General features: G+C 49.4%; 4 protein-coding genes across 5 annotated transcripts; 3 read left to right on the top strand and 1 right to left on the bottom strand.

Annotated features, from left to right (window-relative positions):
• The first annotated feature begins 2,319 nt into the window (after positions 1–2,319).
• LOC124658060 (probable anion transporter 7) lies at positions 2,320–3,729 on the top strand. Its single transcript, XM_047196505.1, has one exon. The coding sequence runs from the start codon at positions 2,386–2,388 to the stop codon at positions 3,694–3,696; it is 1,311 nt and encodes a 436-aa protein (XP_047052461.1). The 5' UTR covers positions 2,320–2,385; the 3' UTR covers positions 3,697–3,729.
• Positions 3,730–7,508: 3,779 nt separating this feature from the next.
• On the top strand, positions 7,509–10,083 carry LOC124658135. Of its 2 annotated transcripts, none has more exons than XM_047196560.1 (6): positions 7,509–7,636; positions 7,740–7,962; positions 8,502–8,591; positions 8,709–8,924; positions 9,438–9,896; positions 9,999–10,083. In XM_047196560.1, exons 1-4 carry the CDS (start codon positions 7,600–7,602, stop codon positions 8,785–8,787), a joined length of 429 nt encoding a protein of 142 aa, XP_047052516.1. In that variant the 5' UTR covers positions 7,509–7,599; the 3' UTR covers positions 8,788–8,924; positions 9,438–9,896; positions 9,999–10,083. The 2 variants fall into 2 exon arrangements, with proteins under 2 accessions (XP_047052516.1, XP_047052515.1); XM_047196559.1 differs by having other exon boundaries at positions 7,726–7,962.
• A 6,053-nt stretch (positions 10,084–16,136) lies between these two features.
• On the bottom strand, positions 16,137–17,865 carry LOC124654481. Its single transcript, XM_047193477.1, has 3 exons — positions 17,711–17,865; positions 17,434–17,607; positions 16,137–16,679 (listed from the first exon to the last, which is right to left on the bottom strand). Exons 1-3 carry the CDS (start codon positions 17,804–17,806, stop codon positions 16,617–16,619), a joined length of 333 nt encoding a protein of 110 aa, XP_047049433.1. The 5' UTR covers positions 17,807–17,865; the 3' UTR covers positions 16,137–16,616.
• A 396-nt stretch (positions 17,866–18,261) lies between these two features.
• On the top strand, positions 18,262–20,245 carry LOC124656104 (heat shock 70 kDa protein BIP5-like). Its single transcript, XM_047194909.1, has one exon. The coding sequence runs from the start codon at positions 18,262–18,264 to the stop codon at positions 20,212–20,214; it is 1,953 nt and encodes a 650-aa protein (XP_047050865.1). The 3' UTR covers positions 20,215–20,245.
• The last annotated feature ends 279 nt before the right edge of the window (positions 20,246–20,524 follow it).

Here is a 20,524-nt window from a genome sequence, read left to right as displayed (position 1 = left end):
GCCCCGCCTTCTCCTCTTCCTTCTTGTCGTAGAAGGCCTCCATCGCGGCGACATCCTCCGGGAACTGGCGCGCTCACTCGAGGCGCTGCTCGAGCTCGCGCTGGCGCTGCCTCGTCTCGTGCATGACGGTCGCCGGCGGCGGCGCGAGGGCTTCTGCCTGATGCCACGTCCAGACGGAGCGGCCGAGGCGCTAGGCGACCGCGTCATACGCGCGCTGCCTCGTGCGCCATCTCGAACGTCCCAAGCCCGATGCGCTCTTCGCCGCTGCGGATCTTGGCGTAGAAAGTGTCGTTCGGCCGCGCGCGGATGCCGCGGTAGCCGGAGCTCGAGCGGCGGAGGGGCGGCATCTCGTCAGCGTGGAGGTGGAGCGGCGGTGCGAGCGACGTGGTGCGCGGCAGTAGCGACACGGAGTGAGGTGGATGGTGGCGAAGTGACACGCGGGTGAAACTTCTTGGCGGTTGGACGCGCGCGCGACAGGTTTGGCGCGTAGGATGACGCAAATTTTGTAGTGCGCGTGATTTTTACGCATGTCCGCTGGAGGTTCACGCGCCCCCCCGCGTTGCATTTCGGCGATTAATTTAGCTGGGAGATGCGCTAAGATTTAAGTAGGTACATTCTAATTCTATATTTTTCCTATTTTTATGATTTTCTATCTTACGAATCAAACAAGCCTAAAACGGATGGAAACCTGGATCACCATTTTGGATTGCGCCGTACGCTCGGCCGAGAAATGCCGAGGTGGTTTCCGCACGTGGATCTCTTCTCAGTCCTAAACTTTGCCCCTCACCCTCGTCCACGAGGGCCTCCGCCAGATCACCGCCGCGCGCTCACTCCGCCGGCCTCCACCAGACCACTGCCGCGCCGCTGGCCTCCACCAGACCACGGACGTGCTGCTCCCCTCTGCCGGCCTTCACTAGATCACCACCGCTCCTTGAGCTCGCCTTTGAGCCGGCGGCGAGCTTCTGCAGGCTGGTCCTCTCCTTCCTCGGTTCCTCCCCGCTCCCCGACTCGACCCTCAGCCCCCTGGCCCTCTCAAACAGAAGGCTAGTCAGTTAACCAGCATCGAGGCACGGAGGCAGGCCGGCGTCATAGATCTCCACTTCGCACTCCAGGCGGCGGCAGCACCCATCCAAGGCACACTCCTGGTGCCATTGCCTTACTAAAGGTGATGTACAGCTAACTAATGATTTGATTTGCTGCTCCATATTCATTTTACACTCACTAAAAGTCTAATTCTACCCCTTTGGAACTTGGAGGTGGAAAAGGGCTTCAGCATTGTCAGTTGGAGAGGCTTGGGGCTGCTTGGGCATCCTCAGGAGAGCAAACAAGAAGGTAATCTGCCGTTCCTAGTTTCTATTCATATACCTTTTTGTGAATTAAAAAATAGTAAAACCTATCCCCGTATTGGCATTTTTCCAAAATGGCGAATTTACCTGTACGTATCAGTGCACTTTAGTGGTACACGGATACGAGTGAGATCAAGCTCAGTCAGTACTCGGTTAATCAGCTTAGGTATCGATGGCCTTGTTCAGTCATCTACCTGAACATATTTCTTTCGTAAAAGGACCTAAAATTCAAGATTATCTACGCATGTTTTCTTTCCTTCTCTTGGAATGTAGAGGCCGTGGCAGTCTGAACTCTATGTCCTGCAAATTGCAGTTTGCATCCAAAGCATAGTTGAGGCCAGTGTACGATTCCAACTATTTTCTCACATTGCAATAGCGTAGACATCACGTTCTTGGGACTGGTTGTTTGGTTAGTTCTTTCTTTCAGTTGCACGTCCAAGCCTGGTTCCGTAATGCCGGAGGAAAAGAATTAGCACTATGGTACAGTGATATGAGTAAGATGAACTTCAGTCATTACTCAGTTCAGGTCTCGACATTAACGTGTTTCTGGCATAAAGGGCACCAGAATCCAAGATCTGTTAGCATTGTTTTCTTTCGTTTTCTTGGAATGTAAATGATGTGACAGTCTAGACTATGTTTCTGCATGTTACAGTTTGCATCAGAATATAGTCCAGGCTACTGTAGGATTCTAACCCTTTTCTCACATTCATGGTTTGATTCAGCTAACTAAGTAATTTTGTTTTCTCCATCGAGCAGGTCTCTTGAGTTAATGTGCAGCATATAGTGCTTTGTCTGTGTTGAATTTCTTCTAAGATCAGTTAACTGCTATGGATGTGTGAAGTACAGCTGAAGAATCCCCCACATTGTTTCATAACGGTGAATGATCAGTATTTTATCTGTTTCAGATCCTGTTATCCCAAGAGATGGAAGGAAGAAAGACAGGTTTATGGTAAACTCTGGTGATTGCTCGTGGGAGGTCAGCAAGTGGTGGCCTGATTAAGATTGCTACCAACACTTGGTGGTTCATCTCTAGTTGGTAATGGCGAGAATGAAGTTCCCAAGGCGTTATGTCATAGTCCTGCTGACATTCATCTGCACTAATGTCTGTTACATTGAACGTGTGGGTTTCTCTATTGCTTATACCGTAGCAGCTGATGCAATTGATGTGAATCAAGCAAACAAGGGCATGATACTATCCATGTTTTATTATGGGTATGTTTTGTCACAAATTCCTGGTGGATGGGCAGCTCAGAGATTGGGAGGTAGACGTGTTCTGCTGCTGTCGTTCATGTTGTGGTCTTTGATATGTGGTCTAATTCCACTGGACCCCAACAGAGTAGTCATGCTGGTCCTTTCTCGCCTTTTTGTTGGTGTAGCACAAGGTTTCATATTTCCTGCTATTCACACTGTTCTGGCTCAATGGGTGCCACCGCAGGAGCGCTCTCGCTCAGTTTCTTTAACAACCTCAGGGATGTACCTCGGTGCAGCTGGTGGCATGCTGTTTTTTCCAAGTCTGGTGAAGCACATGGGACCCCAATCTGTTTTCTTTGTTGAAGCGGTACTTGGAGTTGCATGGTCTGTAATTTGGTTCAAGTTTTCCAGAGAGACACCTCGCACTGACCTTCCAAAAGTGTCAATGCCAAAGGTAGCGTCTCGAGAGAAGACTAAGGCGCAATCTGGAGGGGTTGTCGCACCTCGTACTGTAAAGATACCATGGCGAAGGATTATCTTCAGTCTACCTGTTTGGGCAATTGTCGTGAACAACTTCACTTTCCACTATGCCTTGTATGTTATCATGAACTGGCTGCCTACTTATTTCGAACTAGCCCTTAAGCTTAGCCTCCAGGACATGGGATCCTCAAAGATGCTTCCCTATTTCAACATGTTTATTTTCTCTAATATTGGTGGAGTGGTTGCTGATCACTTGATTACAAAAAGGATTTTATCAGTTACCAAGACAAGGAAGCTCCTGAACACCATTGGGTTTGTTGTTGCGGCTGTTGCACTTATGGCCCTTCCTTCATTTGGGACGCCCTCAGGGACTGTGATGTGTTCATCGGTATCTCTTGGTTTTCTGGCTCTGGGAAGAGCAGGGTTTGCGGTGAATCATATGGATGTTGCTCCAAAATTTGCCGGCATAGTGATGGGGGTTTCAAATACAGCCGGGACATTAGCTGGGATAGTTGGTGTTGGCCTCACGGGAAATATTCTGGAGGCTTCAAAGGCATCTAACATGGATCTAACAAGCTCCGAGACATGGAAAACAGTCTTCTTTGTTCCGGGATACCTCTGTATTTTTAGTTCAGTCATTTTCTTGATTTTCTCAACTGGTGAGAAGATTTTCGAATAGAGGGTGGTTATATTTGCCTCTTCTTTTCTTCTCATTTACAGTTAGGCAGGATAGCAAAATGGGAATCACACATGTATTTGCTCATTATCTGTCAATTTTCAGAGTTAAGACTGAACCCCACATATGTTAAGAAGTACTGCTATACTAGGAAGAATAGCATCTGTTGTGCTATTGGGAGTGATCCACGATTCTGTTATTCCAGCTGGCTGGCTGGTCTATTTACAACTATTGCATTGTGTGATTTCTTGTCTGTATGTCCTGGGCATAGTAAAATAATAAAGTCGATTGTGCATGATAGCACGAAGTCAGGATAACATGGCATTTCTTCTATCCTGCAAACATTTTGTTTGCTGGCAGGATTAGAAAAGAAAATTTGATTGGTCTATCTTTTTGAGAAATGAAGCTGGTATTTAAATGTATCAGGGCTTTATTACTCGATAGTCTGGGCCAACTCGCACATTACAACTGAAGCAATAGCTGCTGGTAGTGTGGTACTCCTACATCATACTTCTATTACTACGTTGGTTCAGGCAATATACAAATAGCTCCCAATCTCAACTTCCCCAGGTCACGTTCTGCCTGGTTTGCAGACCGTTTACATGCAACCAATGCAACATAAGGCTAAATCTATGGTATGTCAATGCCGGTTGAAACTTGTAGCTGGTATTCCTGAAATATATGCACAAACTAATTGAATGTGAGCTTCTGGTTTCTTTAAAGAATGTTAGCATCTGGTTACAAAGTTTGTGATTTATGCAAATTGGTTATGATTTGGTTTAATGTTTTGGTGTGTGATAATGAATGTCATGAGCTTCAACATCATTGCTAATGCAATCCTGCGGAGGTGGTGGAGCAGACCGTTGCGTGCAGTATTCAGACAAAATATTTTTTTAAAGCTAAGAGCATCTCCAGCCGCGTCCCCAAAGCGTCCCTCAAAGTAATTTGGGGTGCGCCGGACCAAAAAACCGTTCCAGCCGCGTCCCCTAAACCTGAATTTTGTCCGGCGCGTCCCGATACGGTGTCCGGCGCCCGAGCCCGTCCCCGTCCCACAGGGGACGCTCCGGGCACGCCGGACACAACGAAAAGCGAGGCGAACCGATGCGGGCCCGGCGCGTCAGCGGCTCAGTGAAAAGTCGTCTCCCACTCCCACCAAATCCCGCCCCTCCCGCCATATCGCGCCTATCCCGCCGCGCATTTCTGGCCTCCCAACACATATCCCGCCGCCGATTCATTTTCTCCTATCCCGCCGATTTGTTTCTCCCTCCCGCCGCCGCTACCCTCTCCCCATTCCATGACGCCGCCGGTAGCCCCCAAGAAGATGGCCAAGAAAGCGGCCAAGAAGCCGCCGGGCAATGCGACGAAAGGGGTGAAAGCGCCGTTCGCGAAGCCGCGGAAGGCGCCGGCTCCGAAGAAGAAGCCGGAGGATGGACCGATGATCGCGTGGCATCAAGACCGTCCGCGCCGGAAGATGTCGACGGCGGAGCGGAAAGGACGGAGGGCGGCGGAGCAGGAGAAGAAGGCTCTGGCGGCGCGCCAGCACCAGCACTTAATGGCCGGGTGTCTCGCCGCCACCAACGCGAGCCCATATAGTACGAACGTGCCGGTGTACGTTCCGGGAGTGTTCTCTCCGTTGTCATCCGCCTTCTACAATGACGGCCCCTCCGGCACTCCCGGGTGCGTGACGCCTAACTTGTCGCCGCACTACCAGGATGCGCTGCCGCATGGCGGCTTCAACCCCAACAACCTCTACTCCCCGGCGTACGAGCAGCGCGAGCCAGGACCCGGTGCGGACGGCGACCCTTTCACTGGCCGCAGGGGGCCGCTCGAATTCGACGGCGGCGCCAGTGCTGAGGGTGCTGAGGAAGAGGGTGGGGGTGAGGACGATGAGGACGATGAAGAGGAGGGGGTGGAGGATGAGGACGGCGACGAGGACGAAGAGGGCGAGGAAGAAGACGAGGAGGGTGCCGGTGACGATGATCTCGTGGAGGTAGACACGGACGGCATGAAGAAGAAAAAGAAGAAGAAGGCGTTGGGCACACGAGGCCCCAAGTGGACGGTTTTGGAGGATCTTTGTCTGTGCGAGTCGTGGGCGACGGTGAGCCATGACTCCATCATCGGCGCCAACCAAAAATGGGGGAAGTATTGGGCGAGGATCAAGGCCGAGTTCGATGAGTGCAAGCTCATCTAGAGCGACTACAACAAAGTGACAATGAAGAGGAGCCAAAAGGCAATGTCGACGCGATGGGCCATCATCCAGGCGTCGGTGAACTCCTTCCATGGATACCATCAGGACTTACTGACCAGAGCCGAGAGTGGCGCCGACCTCTCCCAAATGGTACGACTCTTTCTTCCATAATCTGTAGCGCCCCCATGGTGTTCGATGAAATGATTTCGCTTCCTTTGGCTAGTTTGGTAGGGCCATGGAGGTTTACCGCAGGAACTCGGATGGGATAAGTCGTTCGCGCTGATGCATTGCTATACCAAGCTCAAAGGGAATGAGAAATGGCAGATCGCGACGAGGTTATCGTGATCGACGGGCCTGCGTCGACTCAGGATACGTCGCCGTCGACCAACCCCTTCTTCTAATTTAGCATGCACTATGGTCTGTAGTATGATTGCGCGCCCAGTACTTTGATCGCCGCTACTCTGATCGCGACGATTCGGCGGGAACGATCTCTTTTGAATGCAACAATTTGAAATCCTGATTGGTGGCGGTGTTTGGGGGACGCGGCTGGGGAGCGACGTCCCCCAAACGCGACACGAACAAAACACGTCCCCCAAACGCTCAATCCGGCGCGGTTTGGGGGACGCTTTAGGGGACGCGGCTGAAGATGCTCTAACTGCACACTATGCTGGCGATGTTGTAACAAAAACGCCTCTGATTTTTCCATGTTGTTCACCTTGAGAAAAAACAAAATGTAGACGGCGGGACGAAGCCGGCCTATTCATCTGGCTAGAGGTTCTCCTGGTTCAGCATTGCACTAGAAACAACACAGGTGATTTAGCATCACTTGTTTGCACCCAATTGTAGTGAATATTTTAATCTGGAAGGATCCAGTTCTGGAGGATTGAGCTGTTGAGTATTCCTGCGTTTCTTGATGATTTTGTAGCAACTTTTGCACGAACAAATCCAGTTCTGCGCCTTAAGAGAAAAAACATTCATTATGTGATGCAGGTGCTTCCAGGCCCTCACTGTCACGCCCCAAAATTTTCAGTCTAGATTCAAGCCAAATAAAATTAAAGAATCCAATGAATTTAGACGTAGTAATATAATTGGCGATAAATTTTGAAATTACGGAAATTTTGGTGAGGTCCGAAACAACTGTGGTACCAGTTCTAAACCTTACAGGCCAACAACAGATTCTTTTTGGAAACGGATCGAACAATGAAATCAATTGCTCGTCAACACGTCACGTAGTCAGCCTGGCTCACAGCCGCTCGATCATCGCATCCCACGGCCCAGATCACCCCGCCGCCACGCTCCCGAGGAGCAGACAGCGTCGGAGACAACCTCCGATTCGACGATGTGACGCCCTCGCGCGCGGTATGTTCTGCCGCCATAAACGAAAATGCGTTGTAGCTTATAAAATGGGGCGCAGGTGAAATCGTGGCCGTCCGGGGCAGTTCCAAGATTCGCGTGCTGGCCCCACGTCCGGAAGAGTTGACCGGCGTTTGCAAGAATACAGAGAGAGCCGGACGTATACGCGTGCTGTACTGGTCCGTATATACGGTGGTGGCCCGCAGCTTGGGGTCGATTAGGACAAACGGCGACCAGGATCTACCAGTTCGAATTCAAAATCGTCCGGCATCTCGCGACCTCCGGGCATCTCGGCGCTCACAGAACACCCCAACCCAGGACCAGTCTCGATCTCCAGATTCAGACTGAGCCGGCGATGCAGCGCCATGGAGGCGCGCAAGGGTTCACCGAGCTGCTTCTCAGGTTCGTTCCATGGTTCCACATCGTCACTTTTTTGCCGAGTTTGTTTGATTCTGCGCCGCAGCTGATCTGACCGCCGATTCCTCCTCCAGCATGGGTTATCCAGGTGTAGATTCGGGATGGATCGAAAGAGAAGAGGTAATCCCGGCGGAATTCCGCTTGTACACGGAAATCTGGAGCGGTGAGTCAAACAGCTCTGGGAGCGGCAGTGGCGGCGGCGGCTCCGGCGAGCTATATGACGGGCTGGACGGAGGTTCCAGGGCATCGACGGAAGACGGCGCTCCCAGCCGCACAGTTTCGCCGAGATCCCCGGAGCCATGGGGCAACAGGTGAGCCCTTGTTAGACAGTTTGTAACTTTACTGAACCACACCTCCAATTAGGTCCTGATTTCGTCAGTTTCGTCAGTAGCGGCGGTTAAGGGGGGAGGATTTAGCCTGCCTATACCTACGGCGTTCGTTAGGTATAAACAAAATTAGATAATATACCGGATAGATGGATATCTCTGCACCCGCACGATATGATTCTCTGGTATCTCTGTATGAAGGTGCTCAATGCATCGTTTGTTCCCGAGGGCATAGAGCGAGATGGAGGGTGCAACAAGGGCTGTTAATCCATGATTTGGTATGGTTGGTACACGGCGAGTAGGAATCGAGGGATCGGGGTCAGCTTGGGGTGTTGGATAAGATGTCTTACTGATTGGGTTTTCCACCTTGGAGAGAACCGTGTAGTTCTGGTTATAAGGTTGCTTTGTATCACATATAAATTTAAACGGTGGAGACTATATATCAGGGCCACTGTCTCAGCATATGTTTGATAAGGATTAATACAGTTGATCGGGGGCACTGATAATTTCATTTTTTTTTTCAGGGGTTGTGATTTTGTTCCAGAAGAGTTGGAGGGAGATTTTCCATCTGGTCTATACACCGAAACAAACGCGTCAACACACACGGTGATTAGGTATGTAGATTATTTACAGGCTCAAAAATCATAATCCTGAGCATACATAATGCAGTATTCTGATGTTTTCGGAGGTCACGATGTCTGATTTTGTTAGAGATGCACTTGTTTATGCAGCTCATCTGATGGGGAGGATCTGAATACACATGAGGATTATTGTTCAGAGAGGCCACAGGACACTCAGACATTTTCGTAAGATAGGTTATAACTGTAGTTTGGCATTCATTTCAACCTGAGCATCTGATGAAAACAACACGGAATGAGGCCAGGCAGTTACAAGTTTGGTTTAGGTACCCTACAGGTTGCATGGAGTACTGTTTGATCGTCCAAATGGTACTGGCAACAACCCGCATGTAGTCCTTCATGGTCAGGTGTAGAAATGCAAATTAGTAGGACAGGGGTGACTCTATTAAACAGTGAGATACACTTGGTAGGGGGAATGTATCAGTACCGTGCATACGCGCTTGAGAATCATATTGTTTCAGAAAGTACAGATACTATATACACTGCTAGTCATCGCCCTAATGGATCTCTCCATTAATTGTCACGGCATAGAGAGAGTTTCCATAGAAATGAGCAGTGCACTGTAGTTAAGATCATGGTTTGGGGGTCCTATACCCCCAGAGTACTAGATCACCATCTTACAGTTGTCTGGGGATACAGTTTTCCGATCTTTAAAGTGCAAATTTCCCTTTTCATACAGACGCAGGGCTGAGTTAACATGCTGTGTTAATATTTCTCAACATAATTCAAATAGAGTTTATCAGCATGAAGTCTTCTGTTCACACCAGTTCCCTAGTGCTTTACATATGTTTGTTTCGTAATTATGTTATGTTATGTTGACAGATCAATGCCGTGCCATGGAGATTGCAATTGGGGCGGTTCTTCCTCTGACAAAGCACAGGTGGTGCAAGTGGCATGTTTTGCGCAAGGCAAAGGAAAACCTTGGGCCAATGTATGCTAAGAATGCAGGCTTTCGGGACGAGCTACACAAGATCTGCCACCATATGCTTACTATAGATGAATTTGAGTCTGCGTGGGGAGAGTTGATTGGAAAGTATGCTCTTCAGGACCACCCATTTTTTGACCCAGATATACGATGTCCGCCAGAAATGGGCGAAACCATACTTCTCCGGAGTATTCTGCGCTAGGATGACCAGCACACAGGGTTCGGAGAGTGCAAATCATATGCTGAAGTTGTATGTGCCGCCTGGATGCAGCATGAATATGTTTGTTAGAGGTTATAATAAGTTGCAGTTCCAGAGAGATGAGGAGGAAAACTTCGAGGAGAAGCGCAGCAGACTGGTACGCTTGATGCACCGCACATTATCTTTATATAGTATTCGGATGCCAGTAATCATACTCCTTTTTTCATGGTGTTGACCTTTTTTCCCACATGTCTTGCAGTGCTGAGTTTTATTAAACAGCGGCGGACCGATCGAGAAGCATGCAAGTAAGATATACACGCCGTCCCTGTTTGAACTGTTCGAAGTCAAGATCTTCCAGTCGGCTTCGTACACTGCGCAACAGATCATTAGGGGATCAAGGTATATTGTCATTCACTTCGACACGGAGAAGAGGGAGAGGTGGTCACGCGGGGCATTTGAGGTCAGAATAGATACGACAAGAGACTATTTTCGTTGCGATTGCGGGATGTATGAGCATATGGGTATGATATGCTGCCACGTTATAAGGGTAAGTCGTCTAGGGTATTTAGGCAAAGTGAAAATACCAGAAATACAGTGATGGGTGGAACAGCCTTGAATGGAGTCTTTTTATGCTAACATTTTTGATCTTCTGTTATGTGGTTCCAGGTCTTATCCTTCTTGGGAAGAACTGAAATACCAGGCTGTCACATTATGCAGAGATAGACCAGGAACGCATGCAGAGACTTGCCCGAGCATCTTAGAATGTACCAGAAGGATAGTCCGGTGTTGCAATCAACAAGTTTCCGCCACACAGCTCTGTACAGAACCGCACTCGAGATGGTACAGTTAGGCGACTCGAATCCAGAGTCATTCGAGGTTGCTATGAGCAGCATGTTAGATGCAATGCCCAAGATCTCAGAGGCAAGTAGGATAAGTGATGGTTTGGGGCTGGAACAGAGGTTTCATACATCAGGTATGGGCGAAACCATAGATGATACTTCTGATCACGGTGTTGATCCAGAACGGATTAGCTTCAGTCCAGAGATGATTGCTCCTTACAAGAAGGCGGATTTAGGACGACCCACTTCAGCAAGAGCGAAGCCTGGATACGAGGTGAGTGTGCCAAGGACTCGCTTCTGCTCTGTGTGCCGCAGCAGGCATCACAATGCTGGGTCTTGCCCCTCGGTGGAGAGGAGCTCTAAGAAGCCTAGGCGAGAGGCACGGTGCTCCAACTGTGGAGTAGTTGGTCATAAGAAGAATGTGTGTATATCAAAGGGGTATACGGTGACGAACCGGTGAGTTTAATCACTGGTTTCTATTTCAGTCTAACACATCTCGTGTTAACTGATTTTTTTTTACGCGATCCAATCATAATGTCGGTATTATTCATTGGCTCGCTGGACCTATTTTTTTGTAATAGGCAGTACAGATGGCGGGTGTTCTGTCAACCATGAGATGGGTCTGGTTCATTTTTTCTGTGCATGTAACACTGCACAGAGGTGGCATTGTACCTTTGGGCTGTTACCCTTATTTTTTTGAATTACGCAATGCATGCTGATTTGATACCCAGGGAATGACTAGGTTCTAGTAGGTTGGTTTCGGTCAGTATAACCTGAATAATTAGTGACCAGGAAATGTTTTGCTTGGTACAGCCTATATGAAGCGAGTCTACTTTGTTAAGATCTGTTTTCTTTTGTCGCACACCATGATTTTATTTGTTAGCATATAGTCACTCAATGATGTTATGGTCCCACGCGGAATAAAATTCAGAGTTTATTGAATTGACAATAAGTTATGCCATATTATTTTTTTGTTCGTTTTGCATTGTTATCAATTAGTCGTTTCGATGTGACCGGATCCTATTATATCGAGGAGTAAAATCAGCTATGCTACAGCAGCCGGACTTTCCTTCTTCAATTTTGTAGGATGAAGGCCAAAATAAGTTTAGTTGGTCTAAAGAACACAAATCAATGTATGGCGTTTAGTGGAACAGTAGCCAGGCTCATTTTTATGTGCATTAAAGTTTAGTCAAAAATTAATGTATACAGTAATTCTTCTCAGCACACAACGTGGTACAGATCTATATTTTTTTGCCATGCATATTGTACTGATGAATAGATGGCGAAGGAATCAAACGATTGACCCCGATGTACCTTGTATGAACTTTGATAAGGACTATATGGCACTATGAGTATTACGTATGTGTGGTGTACGCTCTTTGTGGTGTAACGCATCTTGGTACACCGGCGGTCATCCAAATTAACACGCATGGTACTACATGTTTCTGAATCATGTACGGAACGACACTCGTGGCAAGGACCCCATGGGATCCATGCATATTCGGGGGGGGGGGGGGCATGGGTCCATGCAACGGGGTGGTTGTTGAGGTTTTACGTAGGTATGGTGTACGCCTTTTGTGGTGCAAAATCATGTTGATGCATGTGCGACGCAGATGGATGCTTTGTATAAATCAGCCCGTGCTCGAGCTATACGTATGTACGATGTACGATCCTTGTGGTGCGACGCAAGTTGGTACCCCGGCGGTCATCCGAAATCGACACGCAAGGTACTACATGTTACCTAAGCTTGTACTGAAAGACAATTGTGTTAAGGACTCATGGTTTCACATATCTTTGTGGGACATGGGTCCATGCAACGGATTAGTTGTTGAGGGGTATGGCTATGGCTATGGGTTGTGGTTAGGGATATGGGTTAGGGCTAGGATCAGGGTTGGGGTTAGGGTTAGGGTGGGGGGTTCAGGGTTAGGGTTAGGGGTTGGGGTTAGGGTTAGGGGTTGGGGTGAGGGTTGGGGTTAGGCATGTATGGTGTATTGTACTGAAAGGCAATTGTGTTAAGGACCTCATGGTTTCACATATCTTCGTGGGGCATGGGTCCACGCAACGGATTAGTTGTTGAGGTTTACGTATGTATGATGAACGCCCTTTATGGTGTACGCATTTTGTGTTGCAACGCATGCCGATGCATGTGCGATGCCGATGGATGCTATTATGAATCAACCCATGTTTGAGTATTACGTGTGTGTGGTGTACGCTCTTTGTGGTGTAACGCATCTTGGTACACCGACGCTCTTCAAAATCGACACGCATGGTACTACATGTTTCTGAATCATGTACGGAACGGCACTCGTGGTAAGGACCCCATTGGATCCATGTATATTCCGGGGGGCATGTGTCGATGCAACGGGTTAGTTGTTGAGGTTTCACGTATGTATGGTGTACGCCTTTTGTGGTGCAAAGTCATGCCGATGCATGTGCGACGCAGATAGATGCTTTGTATGAATCAGCCCATGTTCGAGCTATACATATGTACGATGTACGATCCTTGTGGTGCGACGCAAGTTGGTACCCCGGCGGTCATCCGAAATCGACACGAAAGGTACTACATGTTACCGACTCTCGTACTGGAAGACAATTGTGTTAAGTACCTCATGTTTTTTCACGTGTCTTCGTGGGGCATGGGTCCATGCAACAGACTAGTTGTTGAGGTTTACGTAGCTTTTCTGAATCAGTCCATGTTCGAGCTATACGTATGTACGATGTAAGATCCTTGTTGTGCGTCGCAAGTTGGTACCCCGGCGGTCATCCGAAATAGACACGAAAGGTACTACATGTTACCGACTCTCGTACTGGAAGACAATTGTGTTAAGTACCTCATGTTTTTCACATGTCTTCGTGGGGCATGGGTCCACGCACCGGATTATTTGTTGAGGTTTACGTATGTATGGTGTGCGCCTTTTGTGTTGCAATGCATGCCGATGCACGTGCGATGCCGATGGATGCTATCATGAATCAACCCATGTTTGAGTATTACGTATGTGTGGTGTACGCTCTTTGTGGTGTAACGCATCTTGGTACACCAGCGGTCTTCCAAATCGACACGCATGGTACTACATGTTTCTAAATCATGTACGGAACGGCACTCGTGGTAAGGACCCCATTGGACCCATTTTTGAGCGATACGTATGTATGGTGTACACTCTTTTTGTGGTGCAACACATCTTGGTACACCGGCGGTCATATATACCGACACGTAAATTACTATATGTTTGAGCTATTCGTGTGTACGGTGTACGCCTTCTGTGTTTGTGACGCAAGTTGGTTCCACCGCCGTGATCCGAATCGACACATAATGTACTACCTGTTACCGAACCTCGTACCGAATGTCGAATGCGGCAAGGACCTTATGGATTCATCATAACTTCGTGGGTCATCGGTCCATTCAGCTGGTTAGTTGTTGAGATTTTTACGTATGTATGGTGTACGCCCTATATGGTGCAACACATAATGATGCATGTGGGACGCCATGCCCATGCTTGTATGAATCATCCCATGTTTGAGCGATACGTATGGGATAGGGTTAGGGTCTGGGTTAGAGTTAGGGTTAGGGCTGGGGGTTCATGGTCAGGGTAAGGGGTTGGAGGTTAATGTTGATGCATGTGCGATTCGTATGTATGGTGTACGCCTTTTGTGGTGCAAAATCATGTCGATGCATGTGCGACGCAGATGTATGCTTCGTAGGTATCAGCCCATGTTCGAGCTATACCTATGTACGATGTACGATACTTGTGGTGCGACGCAAGTTGGTACCCCGGCGGTCATCCGAAATCGACACGCAAGGTACTACATGTTACCGAATCTTGTACTGAAAGACAATTGTGTTAAGGACTTATGGTTTCACATATCTTCGTGGGGCATGGGTCCATGCAACGGATTAGTTGTTGAGGGCTATGGCTATGGCTATGGGTTGGGGTTAGGGATATGGGGTAGGGTTAGGATCAGGGTTGGGGTTAGGGTTAGGGTGGGGGGGTTCAGGGTTAGGGTTAGGGGTTGGGGTTAGGGTTAGGGGTTGGGGTGAGGGTTGGGGTTAGGAATGTATGGTGTATTGTACTGAAAGGCAATTGTGTTAAGGACCTCATGGTTTCACATATCTTCGTGGGGCATGGGTCCACGCAACGGATTAGTTGTTGAGGTTTACGTATGTATGATGAACGCCCTTTATGGTGTACGCATTTTGTGTTGCAACGCATGCCGATGCATGTGCGATGCCGATGGATGCTATTATGAATCAATCCATGTTTGAGTATTACGTTGTGTGGTGTACGCTCTTTTGTGGTGTAACGCATCTTGGTACCACATGCATCGACACGCATGGTACCACATGTTTCTGAATCATGTACGGAACGACACTCGTGACAAGGACCCCATGTGATCCATGTATACTCGGGGTGGGGGGGGGGGGGGCATGGGTCCATGCAACGGGTTAGATGTTGAGGTTTTGCGTATGTATGGTGTACGCCTTTTGTGGTGCAAAATCATGCCGATGCATGTGCGACGCAGATGGATGCTTTGTATGAATCAGCCCATGTTCGAGCTATACGTATGTACGATGTACGATCCTTGTGTCACATATGTCTCGGATGATCCTCCTGCTGGACGCACTTTCAGTTGAGGGGAACATCGGTCACATTCCTGACAAGTACAAGCGTTGCCTAGGCGTCATGTAGTTTCGCCTAGGAATCGTCGAGGACGTGGAGAAGCCATGTAATGCCCAGTCTGCCTCAACAGCTGCATCGTGGGTTAATATTTATCTAGATGTCAGTACCATGGTCAGATGACTACTGTTATATTAATTTCTGAACCAATGTTTTTTGTGGGGCGCGTATTGCATGAATTATCCAGATATTTGTCTGCTGAATATTTGCATCTATCAACATGGGTAATGCCACACATTATTCCACTGTGTTCGCTGCCAACTAATTCTGTACCATGGGTGCGCTATTGTTTATTTGTGTGTTATAGATATACTCCTGACCTTACAGAGTTGGGAGTTCACTCCATTTTTTAAATTTTTTTGACAGAGTTATCATGGTGTACAGCGTGCATATAGAGTACGGGTTCAACTCTCGGAACAGTCCCTCACTACTATATATATTTTCTGGTCAGACGTCGTGCGGGTTTTGCACACACCATTAGCTCTTTTTTTTTTCTTGTAATCTCATTTGCTGCAACGTATATTATCGGATTATTAAATCTTCACCAATATATAGTATATGGCGCTTAACACGGATGACGGTCTTGGATGCTTACGCATCGTGTACGTAACTAGATTTTTATTTACATGGAGTACCATAGACTAGTCCATATTGTCCTTGCACACAAAACTATAAGGTCCCGACATGGCCATATGCTGAACTTGCCTGACTTCAGGTTGGTTCCGCACAATTATTGCTTTATTTTGTTTCTAATAGGAGAAAACCGTCTTCTGAGCTGCCCAACAGTTAGGATACGAGCTCACAACCATTTTTAAGAAGTACCACAAAAATAATTTCTCTCACTGCATTCCCCATGTTAGCAGCACTTCCACGCAAGATGAACCCTCTGATGGTAACACACATATATTCAATATGTAGTGCATGCACATCTGTACTAGTAACAAATCGACTAGATATCTAATGGTAACTTTAAAACACTGAACTGCATTCCAGGCACACGTGCGAATGCTTACAAGGCAACAGTCTACATTAATGATAAGATTACAACAAGTGACAAATGACTATTTTAGAAGAACAAACACTAGAACAGCAAAAAGAGTAGCAGCTACGCTGGCGGCAGATATGGACACATTGGAATAGAAGTTCAAGGAGCGTGACGCTCTGTCGCTGTTGCGGCGGATAACTTCCTTAAGCCTGAGTTCCTTAATCTTCATTTGCCGCTCCATATGCTCGAACGCATTCTGCAGGTTATTTTTCTCGGTCCATAGATTTACGTATGCTTGATCAATGGGCGCTTCCACATCAATGGGCATAGATTCATCCCTGCAATTCAAGCCAACTAAACCCCACAAGCTGATTAAAGTCCTAGTCAATACGGGGACTCCAAGGTTGGTCGATCCACACGACAAATGAGCAACGCTCCCGCCCCTACAAAATGACAAGCACAATAGATCAGGTTCTCCGTCAAAAAAAATACCATAAATTATCGTAAGACAATTTATAGCTGAATTTGGCCATTCATTTCATTGTGAGCATCAGACAAAAATCAACACAAAAGCTGCCTAGGCATTTTCAAGCCTAACTTCTAGCAACGCAACAGGTTTCATGCAGTACCGTTTGATCGTCCGAACGGTACGGGTGACAAACCACCATCAGTCCTTCACGGTCAGGTGTAGAAAATGCAAATTAGATAGACAGTTGTTACTCTATAATTCAGAGGGCTACACTTAATAGAGCGGGAGTATCAGTACCATGCATATGTCTTTGAGAGCCTTATTGCTTCAGACAGTTCAAAAAATACACACACACGGATAGCCATCGCCATAATTGATCTCCACTACTTTTTGTCACGACATATACATGTGTTTTCGAGGTAATGAACACCTCAGTTAATTTAAGATTATGCATTGGTGGTCCTATACCCTCAAAGTCCTACCACACCATTTTTTCAGTTGATTGGGAGCACAATTTCTGTGCATCGAAGCACAAATATTGCCTTTCATATAACCGCATGGTTGCATCACGAAAAAAATCTATTTTTTTTTATTTCAGGACACAATCAGCGAATGCTACCAGGCACGTGGTCAAAACAAACAAGTAAGATATTGTGCAGCTCTCTTGTCTGCATCAACAACTAAACAGCGAAATTGCTTCAAATCGTGACGAGGATTAATTTTCTCACCTGACGAGAGCATCCAAGGAATCTTCTCCCTGTGGCCGCCATGTCAAATGCCACCTTCCTGTGCGGGGCGTCCCCGTGACCGCATCTGAGATTCGTTTTCAAATCCGGCCCCGTGAAGCACAGATCCATGGTTTCCCGAGGCAGATCCAAGTGCGGATCGAAATCGTAGATACTCTGAAGTAGGAAAACGAACAATTAATCTACGCAATCGAGCGGAAACTCGGATTGTGTGCAGGTGAAACAGGGGATAAAGGAAAGTCAAGGAAGAACGATTCACCTCACTGCCCAGCTCCGAATCTCCTGAGAAACCATCGCTCCGAATAGACGAATCGGCTTGTACTCCGTCAGAGGTTGATCCGGGCCACGGGGACATGGATTGAGCTCGGATTCCTCCGGTAATGGAGGCGGCGCAAAAAATTATCCCGAATAGAGGTGGTGTGAGATAGAGAGGGTGGGGGGGTGGTGGTGAGATTGACGCATGTGGGGTCTATCCTGGGTCCCGCAACGCGGTTTCTATAACAGGGTTCGCGAATAAAACCAGAATACGTGAATACAGGTGCTATACGCGGAGGTGCCACTTGCATGGTCAACGAACGGTTCGAATCTCAAAGTCGCGCCTGCGGTTGAGATTTCACTTGCGCCCCATTTTATAAGCACCATCTGCGGGTCGCGCCATAAATAGCAGCGCCTCCACCACCTCCTGCTATGTACTACTTCAGCTAGCTACCTTCGAAAAAAGATCAATCGAACGGGCTCGCGATCGATCACCGGCGCCACATGGCTCGCGATCGCCGGCGCCATGGCTCGCTCGTCGCAGCTGCTCGGGCCATGTTGCTCGCGGTGCTGCTCGTCGCGGCCACGGCGATTCCCTCTGCTGGAGCGGCGCCGCAGGCGCCGACGGCGGCGAAGGGTTCCGGCGGGCCGGTGATCGGCATCGACCTGGGCACGACGTACTCGTGCGTGGGCGTGTACCGGAACGGGCACGTGGAGATCATCGCCAACGACCAGGGGAACCGGATCACGCCGTCCTGGGTTGCTTTCACCGACACCGGCGAGAGGCTCATCGGCGAGGCTGCAAAGAACCAGGCCGCCGCCAACCCGCTCCGCACCGTCTACGACGCCAAGCGCCTCATCGGCCGCCAGTTCGCCGACGCCGAGGTGCAGAGGGACATGAAGCTGCTACCGTACAAGGTCGTGGAGAAAAACGGAAAGCCGCACGCGGAGGTGGAGGTGAAAGACGGCGACGTCAGGCTGTTTAGCCCAGAGGAGGTCAGCGCCATGGTGCTGACGCGGATGAAGGAGACGGCGGAGGCGTACCTCGGCGAGAAGGTGCGGGACGCCGTGATCACCATCCCGGCCTACTTCAACGACGCCCAGCGCCAGGCCACCAAGGACGCCGGCGCCATCGCGGGGCTCAACGTCGTCCGCCTCATCAACGAGCCCACCGCCGCCGCTCTCGCCTACGGACTTGACAAGGTGGACGAGAAGAAGGAAAAGACCGTGCTCGTCTTCGACCTCGGCGGCGGCACCTTCGATGTCAGCGTGCTCGCGCTCGACGGCGGCGTCTTCGAGGTCCTCGCCACCAACGGCGACACACACCTCGGGGGCGAGGACTTCGACCAGCGCGTCATGGACCACTTCATCAAGCTCGTCAAGCGGAAGCACGGCGTCGACGTTTCCGGCGACGCCCGCGCGCTCGGCAAGCTCCGCCGCGAGTGCGAGCGCGCCAAGCGGGCGCTCAGCAACCAGCACCAGGTCCGAGTCGAGATCGAGTCGCTGGTCAACGGCGTCGACCTGTCGGAGCCGCTCACCAGGGCGAGGTTCGAGGAGCTCAACGCCGACCTCTTTCGCAAGACCATGGCACCCGTCAACAAGGCTATGCAGGACGCCGGGCTCTCCAAGGCCGACATCGACGAGGTCGTGCTCGTCGGCGGCAGCACCAGGATCCCCAAGATCCAGCAGCTCCTCAAAGACTACTTCCAGGGCAAGGAGCCCCACAAGGGTGTCAACCCCGACGAGGCGGTGGCCTACGGCGCCGCCGTGCAGGCGAGCATCGTGCGGGGCGACAACGACGGCTTGTTGGTGCTCGACGTGACGCCGCTGACGCTCGGCATTGAGACGGCCGGCGGAGTGATGGCGAGCGTGCTACCACGGAACTCGCCGGTGCCGACCAAGAGGGCGCAGATGTTCACCACCTACAAGGACAGGCAGACCACGGTGACGATCATGGTGTTCGAGGGCGAGCGGAGCATGACGAAAGACAACCGGCTCCTCGGCAAGTTCGACCTCACCGGGATCGCGCCGGCGCCTAGGGGCAGGGCACAGATCGAGGTGACCTTCGAGGTGGACGTCAACGGCATCCTCCACGTGCGGGCGGCGGACAAGGGCACCGGCAGGTCGGAGAAGATCGAGATTGTCAGCGCCGCCGACCGTCGCATCAGCCCGGAGGAGATCGACCGCATGGTGCGCGAGGCGGAGGAGTTCGCTGAGCAGGACAAGATGGTGATGGAGAAGGTGGACGCGCGGAACAAGCTAGAGGCGTACGCGTACAATGTCCGGACGACGGTCGATGGCGAGATGGGACGGAGGATGGACGGCGGCGATAAGGAGAGGGTGGAAGAGGCGGCAAGGGAGGTCAGCGAGTGGCTCGATAACGCCGGCTTGGACGCTGAGGCGGACGAGTACGCAGAGAAGCTCCAGGAGCTAGAGGATGTCTGCAACCCTGTGTTTGCCGCCGCCTACCAGAAGTCCAGCAGCAGTCAGGACGAGGATGACCACTGAGAGCTTTAGACTTCCATTTACTAGCTAGCTTTAGTTTTTACTAGCATTAAGATTATTAGATTACGAATTGTTCTGTACATAATGCACTATTATTTTGGTAGATTTAAATTCTGGAGTTTTCCAACATAGAGAATCTCATAAGGTTTCCAAAGGAATGAGGTCAGTGTCTCCTAAGAACAGGGTGAAACTAGAACTAAAAATATATTGGACATTGCTACATGGTGCTCAGGCACCGGTTAGTCTTAGGGAGCGCCCTACCAAATATAGAAAGAAAACTAATCCCACGTTGCGCACTTTCCTAAAGTAGAAA

This window comes from Lolium rigidum, chromosome 5 (assembly GCF_022539505.1).
Source record: "Lolium rigidum isolate FL_2022 chromosome 5, APGP_CSIRO_Lrig_0.1, whole genome shotgun sequence".
Lineage (NCBI taxonomy): Eukaryota > Viridiplantae > Streptophyta > Magnoliopsida > Poales > Poaceae > Lolium > Lolium rigidum.
The sequence above is the reverse complement of the archived record's forward strand: the minus strand, read 5'-3'. Positions and strand labels throughout refer to the sequence as shown.